The 27934-nt window shown below is 44.8% G+C and overlaps 2 gene segments (V, D, J or C); one reads left to right on the plus strand and one right to left on the minus strand.

Annotated features, from left to right (window-relative positions):
• The first annotated feature begins 12706 nt into the window (after positions 1–12706).
• Positions 12707–22076, plus strand: LOC124508779 (T cell receptor delta constant-like). The segment is given in 5 exon segments: positions 12707–14650; positions 18071–18349; positions 19167–19238; positions 19598–19735; positions 21128–22076. Coding segments are annotated over 4 exon segments (552 nt in total).
• A 1526-nt stretch (positions 22077–23602) lies between these two features.
• Positions 23603–24946, minus strand: LOC124508797 (T cell receptor delta variable 3-like). The segment is given in 2 exon segments: positions 23603–24649; positions 24891–24946. Coding segments are annotated over 2 exon segments (372 nt in total).
• Between the last annotated feature and the right edge of the window lie 2988 nt (positions 24947–27934).

Consider the following 27934-nt stretch of genomic DNA (forward strand, 5'->3'; position numbering starts at 1 on the left):
GGAGGATGTCCCTGATCAGCGCTTACTTCATTTCTTGCTTTGGTATCCCATGAATTTTCTCAAAGTACTTGGAGTCTCTGAGCTTGGGGCCTGGTCTTAGCTGGGAATGGACAATACCATGGCAAGCCCAGTTTTCACACAGTTTCCCTTCCCTCTGTACCCACCTCAGAATGAAGTTGACTGACTGAGAACATGGCCCAGCCTCCCTCCAGGAAGTGCTGAACTTTAGGATACACCTGCCCTGTGCCTGCTCCACGCCGTTCCCACAGAACAGCATCTCATACAACAGTGTAAAACCACATAGAGAAAGAAAAGGACAGGTTACCCAAGCCAGCCTATGGCCACTTCAGACAAGGAGGTCAGCTGAGATGATACCCAGAAACACTTTCAAATGATAAATGCCAGAATAAAAGCCAAAGAAGACTGGGTATTTGCCTAGTGTACTAAAAACTAGTAGGGGAGTCTGGGTGGCTCCGTCAGTAAAGCATCTGACTTCAGCTCAGGTCATGATCTCACGGTCCATGAGTTCAAGCCCCATGTCGGGCTCTGTGCTGACAGCTCAAAGCCTGGAGCCTGCTTTGGATTCTGTGTCTCCCTCTCTCTCTGCCCCTCCCCCGTTCATGCTCTGTCTCTCTCTGTCTCAAAAATAAACATTAAAAAAATTTTTTTAAATAAATAAAAATAAAAACTAGCACTGGACTAGGAATTGGGATACTTGATTTCTTGGATGCTTCTTTGAAACTGGGTGCTTTGGCAAAGTTGTAAAACCTCACTGGATCTTTCTAGACTCTTTCATCTGAACATTCCAGGGAGTGAGTACATGATTCTTGAGGTCTCCCCCAGCCATGACACTCTAGGATTCCTCTCCAGAGGCACAACTGATCCTTGATTACTCATGTTAGTGATAAAGAATGTGATTTGAATATAGACGAGGGGAAACTCATTTCTATGTGACTGTAGAATATATTTCATGGTGTGCAGCAAATCACAACAAATTTGTCTTCCCGATGATGCTTAACTCAGGCTAATGTTAAAAATCAATTTGCTCACAAGTAATGTTGCTCTGCTTCACTAAACAACTGCAGGTAGTGTTCCATAAGGCAGCCTGGTGCCAGAGAGAGAGAGAGCAGAGGGCTATGTACGTTCTGGCCATGGCTGTATTGCTTCCTAACTTATCCTCTCTGAGCCTGAGATATCTCATCCTTAAAACGGATTCAGAAGACACTTTCTGAGCACTCACTGGTCAGGCACTGTGCCGGCACAGAATATACAGAGATGAACAAGACAAATCCCTCCTCTCAAGGGTCTCTACCTAATGAAAAAGAGGGGAAAATGGTTTTCATGAAAATTTAGGGAAAGTGTGGGTATCTAACCCAATTCAGTCTTTCACCAGCATTTACCCCTCCTCCCGCAAGTAATTCAACTGCAAAGCTAAGACCAGAAAATAAATAGGATCTAAGGAAGTGGGTTAAGATCCAAATTGGGGAATCAAAGAATAAGAAGGCATTTCAGGCAAAAGCAATCACATGGCAAAGGCAAAGAGGTCCGAAAGGACATGGAACTTTCAGGAAGCATGTAGTTCAGTGCATCTGAGTTTATGGGAGCAAGTGAAAAGGTACAAGATGTAGGTCTGGATAGGTAAACAAAAGCCTATGTTACATATCATTTTATCTTGAAGATAATGGGGAGCTACCAATAATTTCAAGCATGTAATTTCATATTTGAGGTCACCCTGAGGCTTAACATCTGTATTAATTAGCTATTTCTCCTGTGATTGTGACCTGTAACAATCCCAAATTGTCTGCTGCTTACAACAACAAACATATATTGCTTTGGCTCACTGGCCTGCAGTCCAGCTGGACTTGGCTTCAATATGTGGGTTGGATTCAGTTCTGTTCTACATGTCTTCATTCTAGGACCCTGGCTGAAGCAGCAGTGACTCCTTGGAGCAGACTCCTCTCATCTCAGAAGAAAGAGATTCAAGAGTGCTGTGAAAATCCATGCTGGGATGTCTCTTGGAGCCTCAGCCTAGACTAGCGCACTGTCACTTCCACCCATATTCTATTAATCAAAGCATGGCCAAGCCCCAAAGCCAATGAGTGGGATACATACTCTGCTCACAGAAGGCCTTGCAAAGTCATGAGGCAAAGTACCTGGACACGTACTTCTGTTGCAGGGAGGGGTGAAGAATTGGAAGCCACAACAGCAGCATTCTCATCAGGATTCGTCACCCCAGAACTCTCTGCCACAGCCATGGGATTGTAAGATTCACTGTCCCAGATCCACACGTTTGTATGGTTTAGGTTTTGGGATTACTCCAGAGTTCCACTGCTTTTCATCCTCAACTATTTGTTTCCTATAACTAGCTCCAATCAAACCGATTTCTAATGGCTGCTTGGGAAAGCTCTAGGAAGGAGTCAGTGAGTCTCACGCAGATTAACCAGTCCCTTAATTCATTTTCAAATGCAGTAGCTACCTCCTGCCGTTGCAAACACTAGCACCTAAAACCAGCTCTACTCAAGAGTCCAGGTTATAATTCCTTGTTCACATCTGGCCCTCCCCACAAGGCCCACATTTCCTTCCTTTCTGCCCCAAAGTCAACCCTTTACATGATTACTGAGACCATAACGCTTCTTCTTTTCCTTTTTTCCTGTTCACTCTTTGGTTTGTTTGGTTTCGGTTTTTGGTTTTTTGCTTGTTTTTTGTTTGTTTATTTGGTTGTTTTTGTCTCCCAGCAAAAGAATGTTAGACTCTGTACATGGGGATGAGGTTGCTCAATATTTATGCGACAGTCATACAGTTGTATGTAGGGTGGGAAGGACTTGTCACAAAGATTATAACTAGAACTGAGGTACTTAATCAAACCATGGATTTGGATAAGATCTCCCAAAGAGAGTGTGAAGATAAACCTTTTTTTAATCTTGCTTCCTATTGATAGCAACAACAGCAAAATCCACACTCTCTTCAAATGGTTACCATTCAATAATGTCACTTTCGATGAGCCTAGCATATCACTTTATCTTCACAGTGACAGACACAGAGATCACAGGCAAACCAGGACCAGTGTGTGGAGGGCCCCAGAGGAGTTTTCGAAAAGGGAATAACTTGTCCAAAATCAGAGGTCAAACAAGAATACGAATAAAAAGCATGCATTGACTTTGGCCAAAGCCACTGTGTCTTGTCACATTGGCCATGCCTTGCACAAGGGCACTCGGCTGAGGGGACGAGCGGGGCTAAAATCCAGAGTGCGCTCGGCCAGCTGAGCCCAGGCCTGGTGCAATGCGGCATCAGCTGGAGAAAGGGGTGGCTTTTATAAAGCACACAAAGGTGCCATCTGTTCGCCAGGCTTGGACCCAAGGGACTGCCTCAGCATTTGCCCAACAGGGCTGCCTTTTCAACATCACACAAAGCACCATATGGGCTGCTGGCAACCAGGAGAGTCCATGAAGAGGATGAAATTTTCAATTTACATGACAGCCCTTTCTAAACCTCCAACACTATTGAGGTGCAAAGTGGGGCAGGCAGAGGTGATTCAGAGGCTTAGGAGGTCACAGGGGAAATTACCCTGACCGCAAACATTTTCTGCCCAGCCCACACAATGCGTAGAACCCACTCGAGACATCCAGAAATCTGACAGACTCCTCTGTGGAAGCCATCTGAGAGTGGACTGGCCAAAGGCACAGATGGGAACGGACATGATGACTTCTGAATGTCCATCATGGTCGCAAACTCCAGGGCAGATCCAGCCGGCAGGGCAGAAAAGCCTCAGACAGCAGCACCTAGGCAAGCCTGCCCTGAGCTAACTGCCAAAACCCTTTGATCTTGCTGGAGCTTGACTGGGAGAAGACTATCAGAGGCCACATAGAGAAACCCAGGGCAGGTTTTTGTAAAGCTCTGTAGCACTGTGATTGGTGGGATACTCACAGTGCTACAAAACCCACAGAGACCTGTACAAAAACTGCAGGCAGCAAAAGTGGCATTTCCCCAGGAAAACCTCAGCCTGGCTACCATGCCCCGAGGGTCAAACACAGCAGGAAGCCACCCCTCTTGACTCAGGAACCCGGAAAGGACGCCACAAAATTGACTGGACCAGGAAAAGTGACCCCCGCCCACACCCACGGCTGGCCTCTAGCTCACTGCTGTTCTCCCTTGAATGAAACTGGCATTTCAACATATCCCCACAGCCACATGTGGGGAATGCAAAAGGTGTTTCTTTAAAAACTATTCCTGTCTATGTTCACGTTGATTCTGTCATAAGGGTTATATGAGCCATCTCAGATGGAATTTCTGAATCCAAATCCCTAGAGAGATTTGCCTGAGTGTTTTGCTTTGCAGTTTAGAGAAAACAAATTCAAAGAGAGATTGATTGGTTTTTAGGGGAACGCCAGCCACAGTTGTTCATTCTAACGCTGACCGAACTGTAAATCACCGGGCCCTCATCAGGGCTCCATGCTGCCCTGTCACCTCTTGTTATGCCACACGCTATCTGTCCTTAAAGCAGCCCTGGTGAATGTAAAGGCCCTTGACTCTAGAATAGTCACAAACCCGAGACCCATCTTCTTGACATTGCCAGTTTTCCAATACTGAGAGTTAGGTGTGGGTCTGGGAGTAAGAACAATCTAAAACAAGAGAAAGCAATAGTTCAGAGGACATCACGAGGTGTACTAGACTAGAAATGTTCCCCATAGGAACAAGTGCCCCTACCTACGCCTCAGGCAGCCTCCCAAAAGCAAGCCCACCCCACCTGCGATTGATCAAATCATCACGAACCAGTTGGCTAAGCAATGAGGGCCATTTTTCTAAGAGCTGAGCCCTGAAGACCCTCCAGTCCTAAAGCTAATAAGAAGAGGAGCTCCCGCGGACAACCGTTGAGGTTTTTGGAATGCCCTCAACTGCTCTGACACAAACTCATCTTCGGAAAAGGAACTCGCCTGACTGTCGAACCAAGTAAGTAACGCATTTATCTGCTCTTTGAGTTTAGGGGCTCCTCCATTGAAGGGGGTGGAAATATCAGGAAATGTGAAACAGGTAGTAATAGCACCAAAACCATGTCAAGGAGGACTTTAGGGAAGATGTGAACTATGGTTAGTCCCCTCGATGGGAGCTGGGGGAGGTTTGTCTGTAAAAAAACAAAAACAGGTGCTGGAGCTGCGAAAGAACCCACACAAGTCCAGAGAAACTGAGAAAATTCTGCCAAATCTGCAGGATTCAGGTCACGCTGTAGAGACCACAGAGTCGTTGGCTTAACTCCCCAAGGAGAGAACCCATCAGGAAAAAGGTTGATCTGAGCCTAAGTGATTCTATCAAAGTTCTTTAAATGTAAATATGAATACTTCTGACCTTCCTTAGGCCAAACACATGCTCTGAAGACAGCTCACTGGCCCTGGAGGGTGAAGCCAGAGGGTGGTCACTGGGGTTGCTACATTTCTCTTCAGAAAAAAACAAACAAAAACCCAGTTCCAGACATTGGCTTCTAATTGTTTGAGCTACAAATGGAAGCTAGGTTACTAGTGAGGAAGCGGGAACATTCTGGTTCCCAGCGAGACCACATCCCAAGCAGAACAAAGTGAAGGTGTAATGCCTCCAACTAAGAAATGCTTTAAAGTCTATAGGACACAGGCAGGAGAAATTCCCTAACAACTCATGGTGTTCATCTTCCTCACGAAGAGGGTATGGTGCCACTCGTTAATTAACTGCTATAAAAGAATCGACGGTGAAGTTGTCAAAAGATTGTACTCAACACAGAAGGCATCTTTTTGTGTCATTTAAATGACATTTGAATTCAACCATGTCTTGCTAAAAAAAATTTTTTTTAAGTCTCCATTTGTCAGAAGCTTCCAGTTAAATAGTGGATATTAATATTAAGCCAGCTAATGTAAAAAAGAAAGAAAGAAAGAAAGAAAGAAAGAAAGAAAGAAAGAAAGAAAATACAAAACCCCATTTCAAAGGTCCTAGGGAAGTCTAACAGTGGGGTCAGTGGTCCCAAATTTGCTGAGCTGGCTACTAGAATATTAACAGCACACTCTAGCCTGATGCTTTGACATTCAGCTTGTGTTTTCCAAAGTAAAAGAAAGCTCCAGAGAGGTGGGGTGGGAGAATTTGATGGGATGGTCTCCTCTCAGAGAATGCCTACATGTATGATGTGAGGGAACCATAGAATTCGGGGCTGAGGAAGGAAGAAGAAGGAATGCAGGCCGGCCATTCCCAGGCCTCACCTACTATGGGGAGAAACAGGGTATGGCTTTGCATCCAGAAAGAGAGAGAGATCCCAAGCTGTGCTAGCACCATCAGGGCAGAGAAATTCAGATTTTAAAAAAAGAGAGAGAAAAATCATAGCAACATTTTGAAAATTCAACTAGTTCAAGTCCTTGCCTTTAGACCTCATTGGCTTTAAAATTTCTCACTAAGATAATAGTTTATCCACATTCCCAGTGGAGTGAGTGACTGATTTCCCTAACCTCCCTTTGTTCACCATGCTCTTCCTAATAAATTAAGTCCTTCTGTTTGCTGAGTTATGATCCAGTGTTTTCCTAAGTGTGGAATGCACAACCTGAGGTTTTATATGGTACATAGACTTTTTCATTTTCATTGTGCTATCTTTTAATGGATATCAGAATAGTACAACTAGGTTGTCAAACCTCTATGACTTAAAGTTTCCTTTTAATTATATTTTAAGTTAAAAGGTAAGTAAATTTAAGAGGTGCCTGGGTGGCTTAGTCAGTTAAGCATCCAACTTTGACTCAGGTCATGATCTCACGGTTCGTGAGTTCAAGCCTCACGTCAGGCTCTGTGCTGACAGCTCAGAACCTGGAGCCTACTGCAGAATCTGTGTCTCCCCGTCTCTCTCTGCCCCTCCCCCACTCACACTCTGTCTCTTTCTCTCTCAAGAATATAAACATTAAAAAAAAATTTTTAAGAGTAAATTTTAAAAAATTATTAAGCAAATTATATGACGGATGTGACAAAACAGAAATGTGATTAATTGAAGTCTGGGAAATACTGAGCTGGTACATTCCTTCATCCTTTGAAATGAAAAGATAAGGGGCATCCAGAGAGAGAAGGATCCAGAATATCTTTGAATGATGCCTTCTTTTTTAGCCAAGTAATATTGGATTGAGGAGGCCTCACTGCAAACCCAGAGACTAATTTATCTTCTCAGAAGCCTACTTCCTTTTGAAGCTTCCTTTTCCTTGGAAGCTCCTTTTGTGTTCTTATCTGCAGGGCTCCTGGGTAGCACAAAACTAACAAAAGGTCTACACAAACCCACAGACCCAAATCCATCAACCTTTCATCCCTCTGGATAGAGAAAACCTGGGCATGCCGCTTAACTTCATAAAGCAGAACCAGAAAACAGGACAAAACAGCATGGAATAAAGAACCACGATGTAAGCATGTGCTACTGACCATGACAATGATAGGAGCTTAGAAAAGGGCCATAGTCATCAGGAACACCTTCAGGAAAGTGGGTCATGAGATACACTTAGAATAATATGTATTATTATGTGTCATCACTATATTAACTACCACTTTCTGAGTGTCTATTATGTATCAGGCCACTGGACGAGGCACTTTATTAATGAATGTCATTTTATGCACTTCTCACAATGGTCATGCGGAGCTAGGTACTATTCCTCACCTGTTTGCAGATGGGAGGTGGGTTCTCCAAGATCACAGAGTCAAAATTTGTATCATCTGTCTGATTCCACCATCTGTGCACTTGAGAACTTTTCTTTTCTGTTGGGACTGCAGTTTGATAGAGGCACATGGGAGGCTTTTCCTGCCTGGCCCAGCCTCCCCCTCCACCTCTACTGGGCTCCTTTCCAAGCTGCCTGCAGGGTCTGAAGCCACAGTTAGGCTGTTTCCCTTCCAACCACCATCCCCCACCACCATCCCGCCTTCACCAAGGACGTGCTCCTGCGCCCATACCCAAACCAGCTACCCAAGGAGGTATTCTCCACGCAAGGCCCATTCTTCACACTACACCCCTGCACTCGAAGGTCTCTACACTCAGAAAGATCCAGGCAATGAACAGATTATCTTGACCCCAAGAAAAAGAGTCCAGAAAATCCTGGGCTCATCAGTGTGTTTCTAAAATTCCAAGAGATAACTTTCCTGTTCCTGTCTCTGGCATTCCCCTCTCATTCCCGATAAGCATCTCCCAGAACAGAGCCTTCTTTTTATTAATCGAAGTATAGTTGACACATAACGTTACATTAGTTTCAGGCATACAACATAGTGATTCCACAAGTATATTCATTATGCTGTGCTCACCACAAGGGTAGCTACCATCTGCCCCTGTACATCACTACTACAATACCATTGACTATATTCCCTATGCTGTGCCTTTTACTCTCATGGCCTCTTCATTCATTCTGTAACTGGAAGCCTGTGTCTCCTGCTCCCCTTCCCCCGACTCTGCTCCTCCCCCACCCACTCCCTCTGGCAACCATCAGTTTCAGAACAGAGCCCATGGCCTGCAGTTCCTTGTGCCCACAACCACATTCTCCCAGGGATTCACATAGCTCTCTCCCTCTCCTCCTCCATGTCTTTACTCAATGTCACTTCTAGTGACGCCTTCCCGACCATCCTCTGTCATTCTGCGGTCCCCTTACCCCGCTCCATTTCTATACTCTCACCTCCACCTGAAACTTCGTATAACTATGTGTCTTCCTTGCTCCCTGAGGGCAAGGGTGCTGAGTTGTTCCTCACTGTTCCCACAAATACACTGAAGGCCTAAATAACTGTTGAATGAATGAATGAATGAATGAATGGACAGTCAGTTGTGGTGTCAGGCAAAGGGAAATAGAAATAAAAGCAAACTGGGAACCCGCAGAGCCAAGCCCAGGTCCCCGCTCTGCAACCTGTGACGAGTCCCTGTCCCCATGGGCTGGGCCCTCCTCTAGGTGCTGAGGGAATCGGCATGAACAAAGCAGACAAAAACCCATGCCTTATTGGTGCCTTCGCTCTAATGGCAAAAGACAGATGGTAAACTAGCTAAATAAATAAAATATATAGTACTTTAGGCGGCAATAAGCCCTGTGAGGGAAAATAAAGCAGGAAAGGGAAAGCAGAAGACTAGTGGAGGGAGCAGTGTGCAGTTTCTAACAGAGTCACGGAAGGCCTCACTGGAAAGGTGACATTTGACCAGAGACCTGAGGGTGGGACAGAGTGAGCCACCCGCAGATATCCATCCAGAGGAAGAGCACTCAGGGGGAACGCAGCGCTGCCTGGAGCATGTGAAGGATAGTAAGGAAGCCTGTGTGCCTGGAAGAAAGAGAGTGACAGGGAGAGAATTTGAAAATGAGGTCAGGTTGGTAATAGGCCTGGGGAGGAGTCAGGGCTTCGGTTTGGAGACCAGAGAAGGGGAGACTGGAGAACGGAGTGGAGGTCATACCTGGCCTTGAGAAAAGACCAAGGGAGACAGAAATTTGGATTTCAGGCCTCACCCACAGCCCTAAGAAGTGGGCATTCTCATCTGCAACAAAAAAATAGGACTCTGTTCCCTCTTAGTGACCTTTTCCTACCATCCTGGCCCTGGGAAGCTCTGTGCTCAGGGAAATTACACCCCTTGCTTCAAGTCAAATGTGTTTTCTCTGAGTGTAACCCTAATGAACAGTCCAGTCATTCGGCCAAGGCTTTCTAGTTTACAGAGTGCCTTATACACACCCTTTCATTTCATCTTTAGAACCCCCAATACAGAAGATATCACCCTCACTTTATAAAGGAGACAAATGTAGCTCCATGAAATTGGCTAAGATTACACACTTAGTGAGGAACAGAGTCGAACCAGATTTCAGGTTTTCTGACATTTTTCTGTCTCACCACCGCTGAGACTCACTTTCCATTTGAGTGATTCTCGAAGAGTGATCTGCAACGCGTTACGGGCTATAAGCAGATCTGAAAATGTATTCTCACCCTGGTTGTATAAGTGACACAGACAATCTTATAGACTCTCATTTTTACATATGACAGAGGCTAATTTCACAGTCATTTTTAAGTGTGAGTGTATCATTAAAGCTTGCTAAAGTTTTATATTTATGAATATGTTCTTAAAATGTACTAGGGGTGCCTGGGCGGCTCAGTCGGTTAAGCGTCCGACTTCGGCTCAGGTCATGATCTCACAGTTCTGTGAGTTCGAGCCCCTCATCGGGCTCTGTGCTGACAGCTTGCAGCCTGGAGCCTGCTTGGAATTCTCTGTCTCCCTCTATCTCTGCCCCTTCCTCACTCGCCCTCTGTCTCTGTCTCTCTCTCTCTCAAAAATAAACATTTTTAAAAAAATTTTTTAATGTACTAAAGATTCTAATTCTATTTTATACTAAGAAGTGTGTTGCACAATGCTTGACAATGATGCAAAGTTCTTACTGGATATGAAATGGAAGTCCCCTAAAGTGAGGAATGAGTGGGGTACATGACTCACTAGATCTTTGCCCCACCTAAGTGTAGCCCAGAGGTTGAGAACCGCCAGCCTATGACCAATGTACCACCTTTCTTCTCTCCTGATCAAACTAAGAAACTCCTTTCCAATCTCTCTCAGAGCACAAACTCATTCTCTCTCATTCAGAGCACAAATTCAGATTGTAACATGGCAAAGGCTCAGATTTCTATTTGACTCAGGAATCACCTCCTGCTTTGTCCTGAAGGATAGCCGCCAAGACAGAGGCGCAAAGAAGTTACTCTAGATGAGACAGAAAATACGGTCCAGTAGATATCACATGACTTGGCAACTGGTGCCAGGGTCACCATACAGAGAAAGCAAAGCTCTTTTTAGATTAGGTCTATCAGCTGTGCAGTATCCAATGTTCTTTGGCAAAGGAACCTATCTGGAGGTAGAACCACGTAAGTGACTTCTTTCTCCTTCTTGTGACCACTATGTGTAGCAATTATCTTTAAGTATTTTCCCAAGTCACCAGCTTTGGAAACCCTTGAAAAAAATCTAGCCAGCATGTAATTTAGCAAGGGATGGTTTGAGGAACGGAGACTGAGTTTCTGATAAATTCCAGAATGAGGTATGTGCTGCAGTGGTCCTCTTGATCCACTATCCTTTCCTGGAGAGTATTCGTTGTCTTCCCTCTACCTGACTAACTTTAGAGAACCAGCTTCCCACCTGTGCACTCACCATTTACAGATCATAACCAGGTCATAACCAGAACTGTGCCAAATACACCTAGTAAATGAGAGGTGTGATGATGAGCAAGTCAGACCAAGAATTCAGACGAAGTTTCAATCCTTCTCTTTGACTGACAAGCTCTGTGACTTTCCTTCACCGAACTTTAGTTTCTCTCTAGCTAAGCAAAGTGATTTCGAAGGGGTCTTCCAGCTTTAGCACACTAGGATTCTAATTATCCTCTAGAACAATTCTTAGGGATGATTTAGTAGGAAAAGCAAGGAAGTCCAATGGTGTTGAGTGTCTTATGACCCAGTAGGAATTCTGTGATTTGATTGTTAAAAAGGGTACTAGAAAAGACCAAAACTGTTCCTATGCATCCATTAGTTAACATTTGTGTCACCACAGAGGTTTTGACAAGTGACTGCTGTGGCCCCTTCCAGTCCTATCACTCGTTTCTCTGGTTCAATGCATGGAAACTGGAGTCTAAAGAACCTGGGAGTAAGGCCCAGTCCTGACACTCACTATCTTAACCATTATTAGCTTCAGTGACTTCATCTGTAAGAAGGATCTAATAATGATATCACCTCATGGAGTTTGTTACTGTAATGTTTGCTGAGGTAGTATAAACACAAGACATTTGTAAATAGCCAAGTTCTTATACAAGTCATGGTCATGTATGATTATTATGACCCTTCGGGTAGGCTCCACTTCTTTTGCATCAATGGCTCTTGCTCGAACCATCACATTCTTCCACCTCTAACTGAGTCATAGTCCTTTATGATTGATCAGAGACTTATAGTTATGTTTCTGCTAACAATAGCCATTTGTCAATTCTCAGCCAACCCAAAATGATTCCTTTCTCCCTGTGAAATTTGATCCTGAAGCAAGATCGGCGGGTAAGTGATGGCAGGTTGAGGAGATAATAGTAGAAAACCTAGGGACTTCCCTAAATGCCAACACTCAGAGGACAACACATATAAACAAGCTGCCAAGATACAGTGCTTAGATCTCAGAAACCGTTGCAGAGTTTTATGCCTCCAGCTATTCTCGTTCTGCTCCACCCACCCCCCTTCCAAACAGACGGACTAAACGGAGGGCAAATAGGTGGTGGGGTTTTTGTAATGATGCCTGAGGTGGTGTCATGATGCACCACTTATCTTTGGAGCAGGGACTCGACTCGTCGTGGAACCAAGTAAGTCATGCATTTTAATTTACTTCAGCGCGTATAGTCCCTTGGACTTGTTGTAGCAGAGTCCTGAATGGATTGGAGCTTTGGGGGAGGTCAGGAGGCTCTAAATTGGAAATGCATTGTTTTGTTGTTGCAAAGAGTCAAGGTAAAATTTGAGGATGAATTCATTAGGTTTCTCTTAGGAAAATAGTCTGTGTATGCATGGAAACTCTGTTCTAAAGATTTGTAGCAATAAGCCTTCTACCAAGGCCTGAAGAAAGCCCTTAGTCAGGCTTTTGGTCCCCTCCTCAGTCAGGGAAAAGGCAAGCTCTAGGTGAGAGTCGCTCCACTGTTTATGAGGAAAAAGACTCCTAGCCAAAATGTAGGAAGAGGAAGGGTTAAAAAGAAGAAAAATATTATTGCAGAGAGAGTTAGATCAAGACAGTCTTCTCTCCCTCAGATGACAAAAGCCAATCTTGCCTTTGTGTCTTTTTGCTGAGAACTTGCATTAAATCAGTGCGCCTGGCTCAGACTAAATGATCCCCCAGGCCCCATCCTTGTCTGGGTCTTCCAAGAGCAGAAATTGCATCCCTTTGGTTAGCCCTAGATCTGAAGACTCTGCACAGGGTTCAGGAGCCTACATCCAATGTAGAATCACAGCCACCAACTTCAGGACAACAGGGAAGTCATGGTGCTCTCCTAGAGATACTGTCCCCTGGTAAGGCATGCCAGTGCTCAGAAATCCAGGGGTGATATTCAGGTAGTTTGGGTAGCTGCCAACAGTCACTGGGACTGGTCCAGAGAACAGTAGTCTTTCAGAAGCTTTCCAAAATGCCAAGTCCAATGGGGCAGGCATTGCCCCCTTACGTGGTTAAATTTTGTTTCGGAGGAAATAAAGAAGTGGGGAAATGTACGTGAATGTGGCAAGGTTGACATCCTGAAAGCAGCTGGTACTGTCAACATGACGTCTGCCTCTCAGAAGGAAACATAAACTTACAGGGGTTCTTGGTTGCCTGTTGCTTCCAGGCCAATAGTGGGATTTGGCGTGTTATCTTATCTTTGAGAAGGGAGAGACTAGAAAGAAGGAGGGAAACAGTCATGTTGTAGCTGATTGCAGTCTGATCGATGTTGGGCAAATTGCATCTGAGCGAAAAGTATTGTATTTCATTTTCCCTTTAAATCATTTCCACTTGAAATTCAGAATTATCTGCAGTGTTACAATCAAATCTCTGAGGCTGTGGCTTTGGGAATCTTAGGGAAAAAGGAAAGACATGAAACTGATGCTTAGCCCCTCTGCCGGGACTCTGACCTGTGCTCTCTGGTGATACTCTATTTACTTCTTCAGTTTTCTCTTCCTGCAGTGATGGAGTGTAATATGATTATGTGAAGCTCAGTTAGGGAAAGTGAGAATTTCAAGTCAAGCCCTCAATCTTAAAGTTTTGACAGCAAATAATGGCCCTATACAACCATCGTTTCCTTTGGCTCTAGCCCTAGACTCTAGATTTCTGGTGATGAGACCGAGTAATCCATAAGGCCTTCAAATTCTATTTCACATGATTATTATATCCTCCTGAAGCTTGTATCTGGATCCAGATACGGGAGGAATTATAAAACAAAAACAAGCGGTCCAAAGCAAGCAGCGGCTTCTCTGACCCACATCCATGGACACACAGCACCCTGGGCTCTCCATCCACTACCAACTTCTTGTTCAAGCCTCAGATCCTTAGAAAGCCTTTCCTTGGGCTCGGGGAATTAGGAGACAGATTCCTTATTATTGTGAAGCTCAGTCTGAGTGATGGGGAAGAAATCAGGTTTCTAATCAAAAAGCAGTATCTGTGACCCAAGAGAAGGGAACCAGAATGTGAGAACCAGACCTGTGTCTAAACCCTCTTCAGCCAAACATTCACTCTAAGAAATGTCACTATTCCGTGCCCCATCCCTATTCCCAAGCTATCATGTTCTTCTTGGAAAGGCCTCCAATAAACTGGGAGTTAAATTGTCCATCTTGAAGGCAGCTACCAGTCACCTGTCGCCTTCTTCTCTTCCTCTATGTCAGCTCTGTCCCCTGTCTCCGTGCTTCCTGGCTGGGATTTCATGCACACATCCTTATCCAGCAGATACACTATTATTAGCTTCAAAGGGAACTGAGCCTCTGTGCACTCAGCCCCTTGATCTCATCGAGGGCAGCTTTGTAGTTCTCTGAGCTGTGGGGTCTCTAGGCTGGGACCCAGGCTGGGGAGGCAGGGCACAGATGTTCTAGGCCAGGCCCCAGGGCCAGCCCCAGGCTGGTTACTTGTGAGGCAGTGCTGCGATGTGCTCCTGGGATACCCGACAGATGTTTTTTGGAGCCGGCACCAAACTCCTCGTGGAACCACGTGAGTTGATTTTTTCCACTATATTTCTAGGGATAAATTGAATCCTGGCACTGGGGCTGCCATCCAGTTTGCATTACTTGGGAAAGTATAACTAGGAGATGGAGTAGCCCAGATGTGGGGGGTGGCCAGATAAAGACACTGGACTGAGTCCCTGAAGCAGCTCTGTAACTAGTTTTGTTTTTTAAAAAAACATACATTCAAACTGCATCCTCCACTTATTTCTGAAATCTTCAGAGCAGCCCAGAAAATGCCAGGAAAACTAGAAAAATCGTACTAATTGCTGGGGCACATGGTGGGGGAGGGAATGTGCAGGGACACTCTGGCCCCAAATCTCCAGAAGGTTGTTTCCACTCTTACCCATCTCTTTGGCTAACCTGACTAGTGCACGTGCCTCATTGCAACCGTAAACAAATGCCCTGTAGCTTGGAAGATTTAAGACAGAGACAGTTAACCAGGTCAGAGTAATCAGGTAGAGCAAATGTGTATTTCAATGTTAAAGTTAAATCCCATGATGTCAGAGAGCCTTGAATTTGTGAGTGACATTTGTTACAGATGGTACAATCCTTAGGGAACTGATAGGACTCAGTGGGAATCTAAAACATAGATGATTTCTATGTATACAAGTTAAGAAAGGCTGTTCAGGAAAGGTATATACTTCTTCTGGTATTGTTTACCAGCACATAACCTTAGCATTGGACTCATAGAAAGAGAAAGTCTGAAATAAAATAGCAATTGTCCAAACAAATAGCACTTTGAAGCCCATAGTGAAATGTAATTACACCTGTGGGCCAAGAAGAAAGACCAGCAATTCTCAAAAAAATGAACAATTAGATCTTTAAATTTTGGACTACAGTAGGGCAAATTTTATCTAACTCGGATTTTGGTTTAAACTGAAAACAAAATCGACTAGTTTACATATGGCAACCATATAAAATGCATTCTGTTTTTTTTTTTTTAAAGGTTCAATTCAGCCAGATAACCTTTTCTTTGGTTATCATGATACCAAAGAATGGATTAGATAAAACACTTCATTTTCAAACAATTGTTTTCAATAGATAGGTATTCACTGAGAAAAGGGTCTGAGAAAAATGTTTTACCAAATGAATGCATTATGCTTTATCTGAAATAGTAACAGATTAAGAGCTCAATATCATAAGTGTATGACCTTCTTCAGACATTTGTCTTGTCAGTTATGTTCCATTGTTCAAATTATTCAAACCAAATCTCTCTAGCCCCAAGTGATCATTGACAACTGCCTTTGAATTTAGATTTTAAAATCCCAAGCAAGCCTTAATTACCCAAGTAAATCAGGCTAGGATTGGGTCATACTCTGAAGTAACCAAGGAAATAGGATTGTTTTGTTTTGTTGTTTTGTTTTGTTTTTTAATTACTGGTTTCCTTTCTCTGTATCTCATAACTCCCTTGAAAATCAACCAGAGTACATGTCACCAAAGTCAGTATAGTGAACGAGAAATGTTGCAATTCTGAAGACAGGTGAATGAACATGTGGTTTTTCAAGCCGTTGCTGCCGAGTTATCAGTGTCTGTTATCAGTGGCTTCAGCTATGCCGGAAAGCAAAACGATGAAGGTTTCCTCACATGGGTTGAAATTAGGTTCCAGGAGAGCCCCCTGAAAAAATCCCCAATCCCCGTCTTGTCTAGAACTGAAGCCAAAATATATGGAACCAGATTCTTAGGAATGAGTTTCCTGCCCTTAGTGACTGAAACAGAATCCAGTCTTCCAGCTGAGCTTCCAGGCAGAGAAAAAAGTGGTAACAAATTTTTTCAAAAAAAATATTTGGAGGCTAGTTAAGGGGGGGGGGGGCGGTCTCTGAACAGCTGATTCCCTAGGAAAGCCCTGATTGGCCATTGTCCATTTACAAAATGATGATCAGAAAGAACTTCTAGACTAGCAAACGTACCCTCTCAAGCAGATATAACCAATTTATTTGTTTATAGCTCCACTACCATGAGCTTCAACAGCTAACGCCCAAATCCAAATTAGGACAGAGTATTAGAAAAATGATTGCATTTACTCACCCATTACCAAGACTTTTCATTTAGCATTACCTTATATCTTGATTATAGATCATAGTAAATAAAAGTACACTGGAATTCAACATTTTTAATTTGATATCACCTAGTTTCAAATAGAAGAGCTACATTCACACAAGTAATTACTACAGAAAATTGACAGTTAAGCTTCTGTTTGGAAATATATCTAGGTCACCATTCACAGATTGGTTGTCTCTCCTGATTTCAGGCATCTTCACAGCACCCTCCTTTTTTAACAGTTATTTGAAGATAGCCTAAGGATCCAAGTCTTCATGGACAAAATTTATCATAATTCACAAACCTTAATAAGGCATGATGGGAAAGAATCAATACTGCCTCCCTCAAAGCTTTAAAACTTTCAGTTTCAAGGAAAGAAAAAGATGCATATACAGAGTAGCAGATAGATGGTAGGTCAAGGTGAGGCATGAATGCAGAGGAGGCCAGGAGGCGATCCAATGATTAGGACCAACACGCCATAGCTTCACTTAGAATAAAATAAGAACTGGGTTTAAACTGGTTTTATATCTAGGGGCGCCTGGGTGGCTCAGTTGGTTGAGCATTTGACTTTGGCCCAGGTCGTAATCTCATGGTTCATGAGTTTGAGTCCCACATCGGGCTCTGTGCTGACAGCTCAGAGCCTGGATCCTGCTTCAGATTCTGTGTCTCCCTCTCTCTCTGCCCCTCCCCCCCACTCACACTCTGTCTCTCTCTCAAAAATGAATAAATGTTAAAAAAATTAATATCTATAAGGACTTCCTGGGAATAATAGCTGTTATCTCTGATAAAAGACTCAGAAACTATAGGATAGTCCCTTACAACAAAATAAGTATTTACCTAAAGGCAGAGAGATGTACCACTTAACTTCAGTGGTTATCCCTTCCAGTCCGAAAAATGAGAAAGACACCCTAAAGTGACTCCAATACTGCCATCCTCAGGGTATTTGAATGAGTCATGTAGTCCTTCTCAGACCCTGATTCTTTAACTGAGCACCAACCCTGTTCTCATTCTAAGGGCTTATGCGTTTAAAATAAACCAACGATGCAGACAGATATTCAACCTGACTGTAATCATCCAGACGACTGATTAACAAAATACAGATAATTGAATCCCAGATGATCCAGAAACTTGTTTGTAGTTGTTATTTTCCATCTCCACTTCCAGCCAGGTCTCTTAGCAGCTCCTAACTAGAAGTCAGACTGACTGCCTTTCATTTCCGCTTCCCTTAGCCACCTCTTTCATTGGGTGTTAACAAGCCCAGGTCACTAAAGGATGCAGGAAAGTCTGTATTGCAGTATTTGGCCCCAAAGGAATTGAAGTAAACCCCACCGTTTAACTCCCTTTCAAGATAAATTGATTATATTTGCAGAAAGCCAGCCTCCTGCCACACCATCCGTTTTCATCATGCGAAATGGGACGACGGTTGCTTGTCTGGTGAAGGATTTCTATCCTAAGGATATAGACATAAAACTCGAATCAACCAAGAAACTAGAAGAATTTGACCCTGCTATTGTCGTCTCCCCCAGTGGGAAGTACAGTGCTGTCAAGCTTGGTCGGTATGAAGATCCAAATTCGGTGACCTGTTCGGTTGAACACAACAGTAAAATCGTGAGCTCCACTAACTTTGAACCAAGGACAAATTCTTCAGGTAGGTCACATCTAGTTTCAAGGGGCTGGAATTGTAGGGAAGAAAAATTGAGGGAAAGGGAAGCTGAAGATGTAAACTCTTGACAGATCATTCTCAACGTGGCATCATGCTAGAAATAAGACTGAGCCCAACTATGGCCCATCATTGACTTTGAACTTAACTCTGCATCCCTGAGCTGGAATCTAAGATAAAGTCCATCTTATTTCATCTCCTATCTCCTCTTCACCAGCCACTGTCTCCTTGATACTAATGACTGTCCTACTACTAGACTCTGGGTTAAAAATTCATGCACAGACTATGGGGCACCTGGGTGGCTCAGTGGGTTAAGCGTCTGACTCTTGACTTCAGCTCAGGTCATGATTTCACATTTTGTGGGATCGAACCCCATGAGGGGCTCTGCCTTTACAGGGCTGATCCTGTGTGGAATTCTCTCTCTCCCTCTCTCTGCCTCTCCCCTGCTCTCTTGCACTCTATCTAAATAAATTTTAAAAACTTAAAAAAAAAATCTTTAAAAAAAATTTGTGCACAGCCTAATCCAATGTGAATGCCAAAACAAAGGGCAGCCCAGCCTATCACGGGATTGAGAACCCTCATTCATCCTACAAATTGGAAACATACCTGAATGTGGGCCTCATAGTATAATGAAAAAATTCCAGAATGGGAAGAATGTTGGCTGTGCGAATAGCTGTTTGACCTTAAGCAACTCATACCCCTGATCCTCAGTTTACTTACTTAAAGTCTCCTCCATTTTTCAAACCTCAAACCCTTTGAGCTTCTTGGTTGCCAGTAAATCCCTGACCACTGCTGTTTGTTCCAGGTACTGTAAAACCAGAACCAACAGAAACTGAAAACATAAAGCTAACTCCAAAGAGCATCAGTGAGCCCAAAGGTTAGTTGAAATCAAGGGTCAACTTCAGAACTGAGTGTTAAAGCAAACTCTGTAATTGTCAGACAGGGCCAAAAGTCAGCAGATTTCAAAAGAAAACAAAAACCATACCTGAGCCCAGCTGGTTCCCTCTGAGCCTCTCGGCAAAGCTTGCCTGGCTACAAGCATGGGTTTCCAAAGCTTGCCTGGCTGGGAGTGAGCAGCAGCCTTGGGTCTCTCAGGGCCATCTGCCACCAAGCTAGGCTTGCAGCCCAGGCAGAATGATGGTGATTCGGGGCAGGCTGGTGTCCGTGTGTTGTGCACCTAATTTCTGGAAGGGAATTTAGTTTCTTGCTAAAGCCGCTATCTTTACTCTTGTTCAGTCACAGTTCATCACAGTTCACAGTTCACAGCCGGGAATGTAAACATGCTGTCCCTCACAGTGCTGGGTCTCCGGATGGTGTTTGCCAAGAGTCTTGCCATCAATTTTCTCTTGACTGCCAAGTTATTTTTCTTTTAAGGTAAGAATTAGCTGCTTCTTATGCCTACCTCAAGCCAAACTATGCTGCACATGGAGAAAAGGAGGTTAGGAATGTAAGGGGCCAAGAAGGCTTGGAAAGGGAAGAACACAGAGACATAATAGGATTTTTTTTTTTTAATTTATCTTGAGAGAGAGCGCGTGAACACATGTGCACAGGTGGGGGAGGGGCAGGGAGAAGGAGAGACAGAATCCCAAGCAGGCTCTGAGATATCAGTGTAGAGCCTGATGCAGTGCTCTAACCCACAAACCATGAGATCGTGTCCTGAGCCGAGGTCAAGAGTCAGACGCTTAACCGACTGAGCCACCCAGGTGCCCTGAGACATAGTATGATTTAATAAAGGTGGGCCACCTCAGATACTAAGCATAACACCCCATCTCCTGTTGTCCTCCTATTTCAAGCCAGACTCAAAATGTGTTATGTAATATAATGTAATACTGGCCGATAATCCCCACCTCCAACCCAGGAGCTAAAACCTTGGAGCTATGTAATGAGAAATAGTTTTCTTTATTTGCTATTTTGTTTATCTGGCCAAGGGTCATGGTTATTTGCAAGGCCATCAGTAGAGCTTCACCCAAAGAATTTCTGGAAACTGCCTTGCCTAGACAAAGGAGATGCCAGCTCCCATCTCTTTATCACAGGACTCCCAGTGTATAGACCAGCCCATCTTTGGGATGAACCTACATGCCCATTAGTAGTAACCAGCACACTGCTAGCTATTCAAGATGCATACAAAGTTGCAGTTGAGACATTAATTATCTGCCTGCTACTTGCATTCCTTCTTCATGTAATCTTAGACATGAAGTTTAAACCGGGGCCTAGGTTTGCCCACGAAGCCCTTTTTCCAGTACCCCCAATTCTCCCCAGTCCCAACTCCTGATCTAGGGACAACTTTAGATTTCAAGTGTGGGACTGATCCAACCCAGCCTGAGGACATGTCCAATCATTTCCAAATGGGTGACTGGTTTCCAGGAGTCCCAAGGACAAGAGCAGTGTGGCTATATAAAAAGAGCACTACACTAGGAGACAGAAGACGTGGGTTTTCACCCTGTCCTTGTCACTAACGCTCTGCTACCCTAGCCTAGTTGTCCACCTCTTTAGGCCTGAGGTTTTTCACCCATTAAACAAAGGAGTTAAGAAAGACTAAGAAGAGCAAATGAGTTGCATGGCTTATGCCAATATTGATAAGCTAATACGGAGTAGGTGAATTATGGCCATTTGCAGGAAGGACCATACCATGATAGATTAGTGATGTCTGCAATGATGCAGCCACAGCAAGTACTGGCCATCCCCAGACTATGTGAGTACTACGATTCCTCCCAGCACTGACTATCTGTGATCTGTGACACTCTGATCCTTGTCCTTCACTTGCAGGCTGACTGGCTTCAGAAGGCTGCCTTATGAAACTCCCACATTATGTCTTCACAAAAGCCTACAGAGGAGCTGTCTCCTAGACTTCTGGCTTCTCGGTGATTCAAGGTGACCGATCCCAGTCTTGCTTAAGTGGCTGCTACCCAAACCATCAAAGCAACAAACCCAGCTCATTTTCCAGCTTTGTGGAAAGACACAAGTCCTAGGGAGTAGGGTGTTATGGTCCTAACTGCTCTATCTGCTGCTTTATAAAGGGATATAGGACTCATTTTTTTATTATTATTATTTCTACAACAGATACACTTTGAAAATAGTGTTTTGTTCCCTTAACTTTCTTTGCCTTCAAAAGTAGAAAGTGGGAGCCAACAGATTCCCAGCTCCATACTCCCCGAGGAAAACAGACCCTGGGGGTTGGAGAGAAGATGCCCTTCACCTAACAGGAATGGCTCTGTTCAGCCCAGCACTAGGTTTGCCTCAAGCTGGCATTCTCATCCACAAAAGCACTTTCTGCTTTCCTTAGTACTTTACAAACAAAATTACATTTGACTTCTCATGCAGCCAATGGGGTTTCTAAAGCCTCATCTAAATACTCTCCAAGCTATTAGCAAAGATCAGGGTAAAATACAGAGAAAATTACTTTGATCAATTGACTTCACAAACATGAATTGACTCCTTCTAAGTTCCAGGCACCGAGCTGAGGGTGTAAAGATGAACGAGAGGTGGGCCTGCTTTCAAGCGACTTACTGTGCAAGCACTTTTGGAGGGAGGGAGAGGAATGAGACTCCTAGATTTGGGCTGTAAAAAGAGAATCTTTACTGGGTTTTGCCTGCCAATATATGCACAGGAAATTTGATTTCAGTGGATGCTGACTCTTGCCTGCCCCTTGTTGTTGATGGTTTTCTGCCATTCTCATTGTTGTCTCTGTTGCATTTATTAAAGTGCATCGAGTGTGCCTTGCCTCTGGCTTTACTCATAACAGACCACCGCGGGAGGGGGAGAGTGGGTGCTGTGAACTCACTGTTAGGCAGACAAAAGCCAAACTGAACTTGTAGGTCACACCGCAGCTTCCTGAGCCCCAAGCCTGCAGGCTCCTGCCTCGGGGACCCTGCCCTGGGTTTCCGGCTGTTGCTGCTGCTGCTACAGCAAAACAGCAGCAATGACCCCTCTGTGGCCGATGGGCTCTGCTACCCCCACATCAGCAAGGCCACAGCATTTTCCCAGGTGCACCCACTCAGGTAGCAGAGCCCCTGCAACCCACTATTGTGGTTTCCTGGGCACCTAGGGTGCTACCTAGGGTGTCAAGCGGGGGCTTATGGGGTCACAAGTGAAAGAGCAACCCTCACCAACTCCCCCTGATATTGCCATCTGCAGACTCCCATGTTGTCTTCACAGCCCAAAGCAAAGAAAGGAGGCAGTAGCCCTCTGAGTCAATGGGTTTAGGACAATCTACATGGATAAGGAGGTCCATCCAGGGAAGAACCATTAGAAGATTCCACACAACTGCACCTCGTGTGTGTAAAGAATGCCTATTTCCAAAACATTCACATCTGTTACCTTAGGTAACATTAGCATGTTTCTATAAGTGGCAAAGAACAAAAAGATCACATCCTCATTTTTCAGATGGAAAAAACACCCCTTCCAAAAAGGTAATGTACCTTCTTCAAAGTCATTCAGTGAGGCAGGACGTGGCTATGAGCAGAACCATGTTACCAAGAGCACCAGCCCAAAGTTCCTTCTAGAATATACAGCATCCCCAAAACAAGGACAAGGTGGTGATTTGATTTCAGCTAGACTGGACTTCAGGATTGTCCGATAGTTAGCATATAAATGAGCCACCCTCTGATCTACTTTGGTGGTCAAAAAAAAAAAAAAAAAAAAAAATCCTAGCTTATCACAGGATCTTGAATTTCTCCTACCAAAAGGACCCTCCAGAAAAACATTAATGGCAAGAGCCAGGTGGGGATTGTGGCTGTTTTCAAGGGGGGGGGGGGCATCATATTGTGGATTATAGTTCTCTGGAGCTTTTGCATACAGCACTTCATTTAAGTCCAAAACAGCCCTGAGGGAGTCCTCCAGAAGATTGCTACACACACTCAGTCGTGGGCAGCACAGAGACCCAGGAGGCGGAGACATTTGCCCAAAGCCTTTGGCTCCCTCACCCGTGTTCTGTACATTCCTCTCTCTAGTGACTGCTCTTCACCCACCTGTTTTGAAGCCCAGATAAACTGCTGCCAGAGCACCTACTGATGAAGCTGCCAGGGAGAGCCCTAAAAGCGCAGCAGCACACGTGAGCTCTATTATTACCCAGCTCTCTGACCTTGGGAATGAAGGTCCCTCCCTTCTCTGCGCTCTAGTGTTTTCCCTATAAAATCATAGCCTGGGCTTCTACTCTCTTCAAGGTTATATCTCATAATGAATAGTTGTTTTAAGGCAAAGAATTCAACGGAAAAAAAAAAAAAAAAAGGAAAGAAGGACCAGTTCCCAGGGCTCAGGGTGTATCTATTTTGACATCACACAGTTGGATTCTCCTGGAGATGATCATCTTCCTTGGAGACACCAAAGAGCTCCAAACGCAGGGACTTGATGCTGGGGTTCTAGGGATCACCAACAGCTTTTTCGGAGTATCTCAATGCTCCTCCGTGGAAGAAAAATGTTCTCCAAATAAAGTAAGTGAAACGGCAGTGTCAAAGGGCATTCAAGAAAAATAAGGTGGCTTTGCAAGAAGAAGCAGGGAAAAGGTGAACTGGGGGGAAAATTTTGAAGTAAGTAACTTTGTGTCTACTTTGAATCTTAAAAGGAAAACAGACCAATTCACAATAATGGATAAATGATGGAGACTAAAATAAAAGCACTCCCGAATGGTACCTTGGCCATTCTGGTATCTTCACAGTCCTCAGAGTACATACGCGACAGGCCCCCGTATCAGGCGTGAGTGACCTGGGCACTGGGGACACGAAGATGAGAATTCCCCAGACATACCTCTCCCACTCTCCCACTGCAACGGCCCACTGAGTCAGAAGGTAGGGAGGTGCTCTGCTCCATCTGAAGCCAGGGTGCTCTCCTGGATGTGAGCTGCCCTTGTATTATTCAGCAGACATGTCAGGGCACCTCCAAAGGCCAGGCTGGAACACAAAATAGCCGGGAAGAAGGATCCCAGGGAGCTACACCAGGCTGTGCTGGGGGTTTATGTTCAGACCTCCTGGGCACCTGCGACACTGTGGGGATAGATGGCGCAGTAGTATGTGGCACTGTCTTCAGGCTCCACCGAGATCACCAAGTGGAAGGTTTTCTGGGACTGACTGTGCCACACCCAAAAACGACCCTGAGTAAAATCTGCATCTTTGGATCGAGTGTTATCCCTGTAGAGGATAAACTGAAAGGAACGATCTGGCCTTATTCGGTACCAGTATAAATCCGGGTTTGAGTATGTTGTGTGGTAAGTGCAGAACAGTGTCACCTTACTGCCGCTTGCCACTGTCTGGTACGGGGGGCTCTGGGTCACTTGGTCACACAGCACGCCTCGGTCTGTGAAGAGATAAAAATAGAAAACGGTCAAGTTCCGCACCCCATAGGCACCGGGTCCCACACAGGCCCTCCCAGAGGGAACTCAACGGGCAGAGGCAGGAGAAGGACACAGAGATGAAAGTCAAAGGTGGAGAATGACTGGAAAACCAGGTGCAGAGAGAAATAGGCCATGCGTTTAAAGTCAGAGAAAGGAAAACGGGGTGGTAGGACAAATGGAATGTACACGAGTGAGTGTACCCACAGAAAAGCAAAAGGCTAACGCCCACAAGGAGAGTCATCTTCTTATCAGGGCTGGAGAATAAAATGGGTTCCTGAGGTCTCTAAGACCATCTCGGGGCCTCTGACGGGAGGAAGTGGGAGGGAATTGGAGCAGGCAGGCAGCCCTGACAGTCATGTGGCTGAATGAGCTGTAACTCTAGGAGGCAAATGCTTCCAGCCAAGAAATTATTGTTGTTATTGTTATTTTGGTCCTCAATCCATCTTGAACTAATCCTTTTGTAAAACGCAATGAAGATGAATTACTTTAAAAAATAAATAAATAAAGAGAGAGAGAGAGAAATAGAAACTGCAAGCCCAACGACCCAATTGCTGTACAAGAGGCTTACCCTCCATTCCCGGATCCTTGGACCACACACAGACCGGTGTCCAGCCCAAGGTCAGCTGCACTCATACTCAATAAATGGCATAAAGGAATGAGTACCTTTGACTCGTCTCTTACTCCTCCATGTAAAGAGGGAGGGAAGAGGGTTGAACAAGATGGATTCTAAAATCTCTCCTAGCCTTGAATTCTAGAAATCTTCTATTTCTAATGCTCAGGGCATACCTTGCCCTTGAGAGTGCTTGCTGCATACCATAGAGTGTGACTTTCCATCTCTCAGTAGGCCCTTTGCAGCACACGCTTGGCTCCAGCTGGAAAATTCTCCCCCGCAGCAGAGCTTTCCATGGGGGATACTGCTGTGAGTGGGTTACAAGCTTGCTGGGCTAGTGCTCGGTGTGGCCACTGGAGTCACGGTGGCTGGAGCCCCTGGGACGGGCCCTTCCAGTCACATGCAAGACAAATACCATTTTGAGTGTAAGCCAGGAACATGGCAACAGCAGGGTGTATGGCCCTCAGAAAGACGAGACTGAGTACCTCACTCCCCCAAACCCAGGAGTGTCTGTAGGAGTTCCTTTTTTCCCTTCCCTACGTCGAACTCATCGGTGAGTGCTGTTCATTCTGCCATGAAATAAACGTCCACCCTGTCCATCTCCACCACCAGCAGCTCCTGCAAACACTACCATCTCTTGTCAGAACCACTGCAGTAACCTCCTAACTGTCCTCTTACTTCTGTTCTTGTTCCAGGACAATCCCTTCCCCAGATCTTTATGTAATATAAATCAGATTATGGCAGCTGGACCTCCTTTCCTGGGCCTGTAATACCCTGCAAATGGTCTGGCAACTGCCTCCTGTCCCACCTCAGCCCCTGTCCCACCTCAGCCCCCTCACACACACACACACACACACACACACACACACCATAATGCCAGTTCCATGAAGACAAAGACCTTGTTTATCTGTTCATGGATATACCCCCAGCACCTAGGGTTGTGGCTGCTACATAATTGACAATCCATAAATATTTGTGGAATAAAGGAATGCAACTTTCTTCACTCAAAAACTCACCAGTGTCATTGCTAAGTTTGCTGGATTTGGCAAGTAAAAATGCAGGACACCCAGTTAAGTTCAGACTTCAAAAGAACAGCAAAAAATTTTTAGTAATATTTAGAGTGCATTTACACTAAAAAAAAAAAGTATACATTGTTTATCTGAAATTCAAATTTCACTGGGAATCCTGTGTTTTATTGTAGGCGACTGTAGGCATGGAGAATACCAAAAGTGAACACCAGGCCGTCCGAAGTCCGCCCATGAGCATCCCCAGGCCCCTGGACCTGGAAGAGGATGGTTCAGTGACCAGGCTACGGGGGCCTGCACTGCCGCCTGCTGGCGGGGGTCCCCTTCACAGGAACACAGCCCTCTACTGGCAAAAGATTGTCTCAGAGCTTCCAGACTTTCAACATCCAGGAGCTCTGCCAGTCCCCACCCAGCTTCTGGTGTCTGTCCCTGCTCTAAAGGTGTCAGCAGCCTTGATATTTATAAGAGAGCTGAGTGTTCCCTTCCTAATTTAGGCAGTAGCAATTTTTTTTCAGTTTTTTTATTTATTGAGAGAGACAGAGAGAGAACAAGTAGGGGAGGAGGGGGGGGTGGAGAGAGTCCCAAGCAATCTCTGTGCTCCATGCTGAGCCGGATACAGGGTTCAATCTCACAACACCTGAGCCAAAATCAAGAGTCGGACGCTTAACCAATTGAGCCACCCAGGCGTCCCTAGGGAGTAATTTTGAAATTAAACTGCTCCTTCTCTTCTGACTGCACACCCTCAGTTACATGTGACCACACCAAGAACAAAGAAGGCTTCAGACGCCCTCACACAGAGGGAGACACCCTCCCCCTTCACACAGAAAGTTCAGACACTGAGAACTCCTCAGGGTGACACAATCATGACTCTCCCCACCAGGGTGTCCTTCCAACATTCCTTGAAAGGCATCCCTTCAGGAAGGGCACTTCTCAGAACAGCAGTGCAGTGTCATGACAAAGAATGAGGTTCTGCCACAGGAACAGAGTAGCATGGTGGTCACCAGGGGCTGGGGTGGCAGAAAAGGAAAGATGTTGGCCGAAGGGTACAAACAACCAGTTAGAAGACTAACAAGTTCTGAGAATTTAATGTTCAGCATAGTGATTATAGTTGATAATATTGTATCATATACTCCAAAGTTGCTAAGGAAGTAGATCCTAAATATTCTTACCACAAGAAAGAAAGAAAGAAAGAAAGAAAGAAAGAAAGAAAGAAAGAAAGAGGGGCGCCTGGGTGGCGCAGTCGGTTAAGCGTCCGACTTCAGCCAGGTCACGATCTCGCGGTCAGGGAGTTCGAGCCCCGCGTCAGGCTCTGGGCTGATGGCTCAGAGCCTTCCGATTCTGTGTCTCCCTCTCTCTCTGCCCCTCCCCCGTTCATGCTCTGTCTCTCTCTGTCCCAAAAATAAATAAACGTTGAAAGAAAGAAAGAAGGAAAGAAAGAAAGAAAGAAAGAAAGAAAGAAAGAAAGAAAGAAAGAAAGAAAGGAAGGAAGAATTGGTAATTATGTCATCTGATACAGGTATCAGCTAACGCTATGGTGGTAACCATTTTGCAATATATAAGCACATCAAATCAAAAGTGGCACACCTGAAACTTACACAATGTTATGTCATTTA

This window comes from Lynx rufus, unplaced genomic scaffold (genome assembly GCF_022079265.1).
Source record: "Lynx rufus isolate CCGP_SWC_20201006 ecotype Redwood Valley unplaced genomic scaffold, mLynRuf1.p SCAF_13, whole genome shotgun sequence".
NCBI lineage: Eukaryota > Metazoa > Chordata > Mammalia > Carnivora > Felidae > Lynx > Lynx rufus.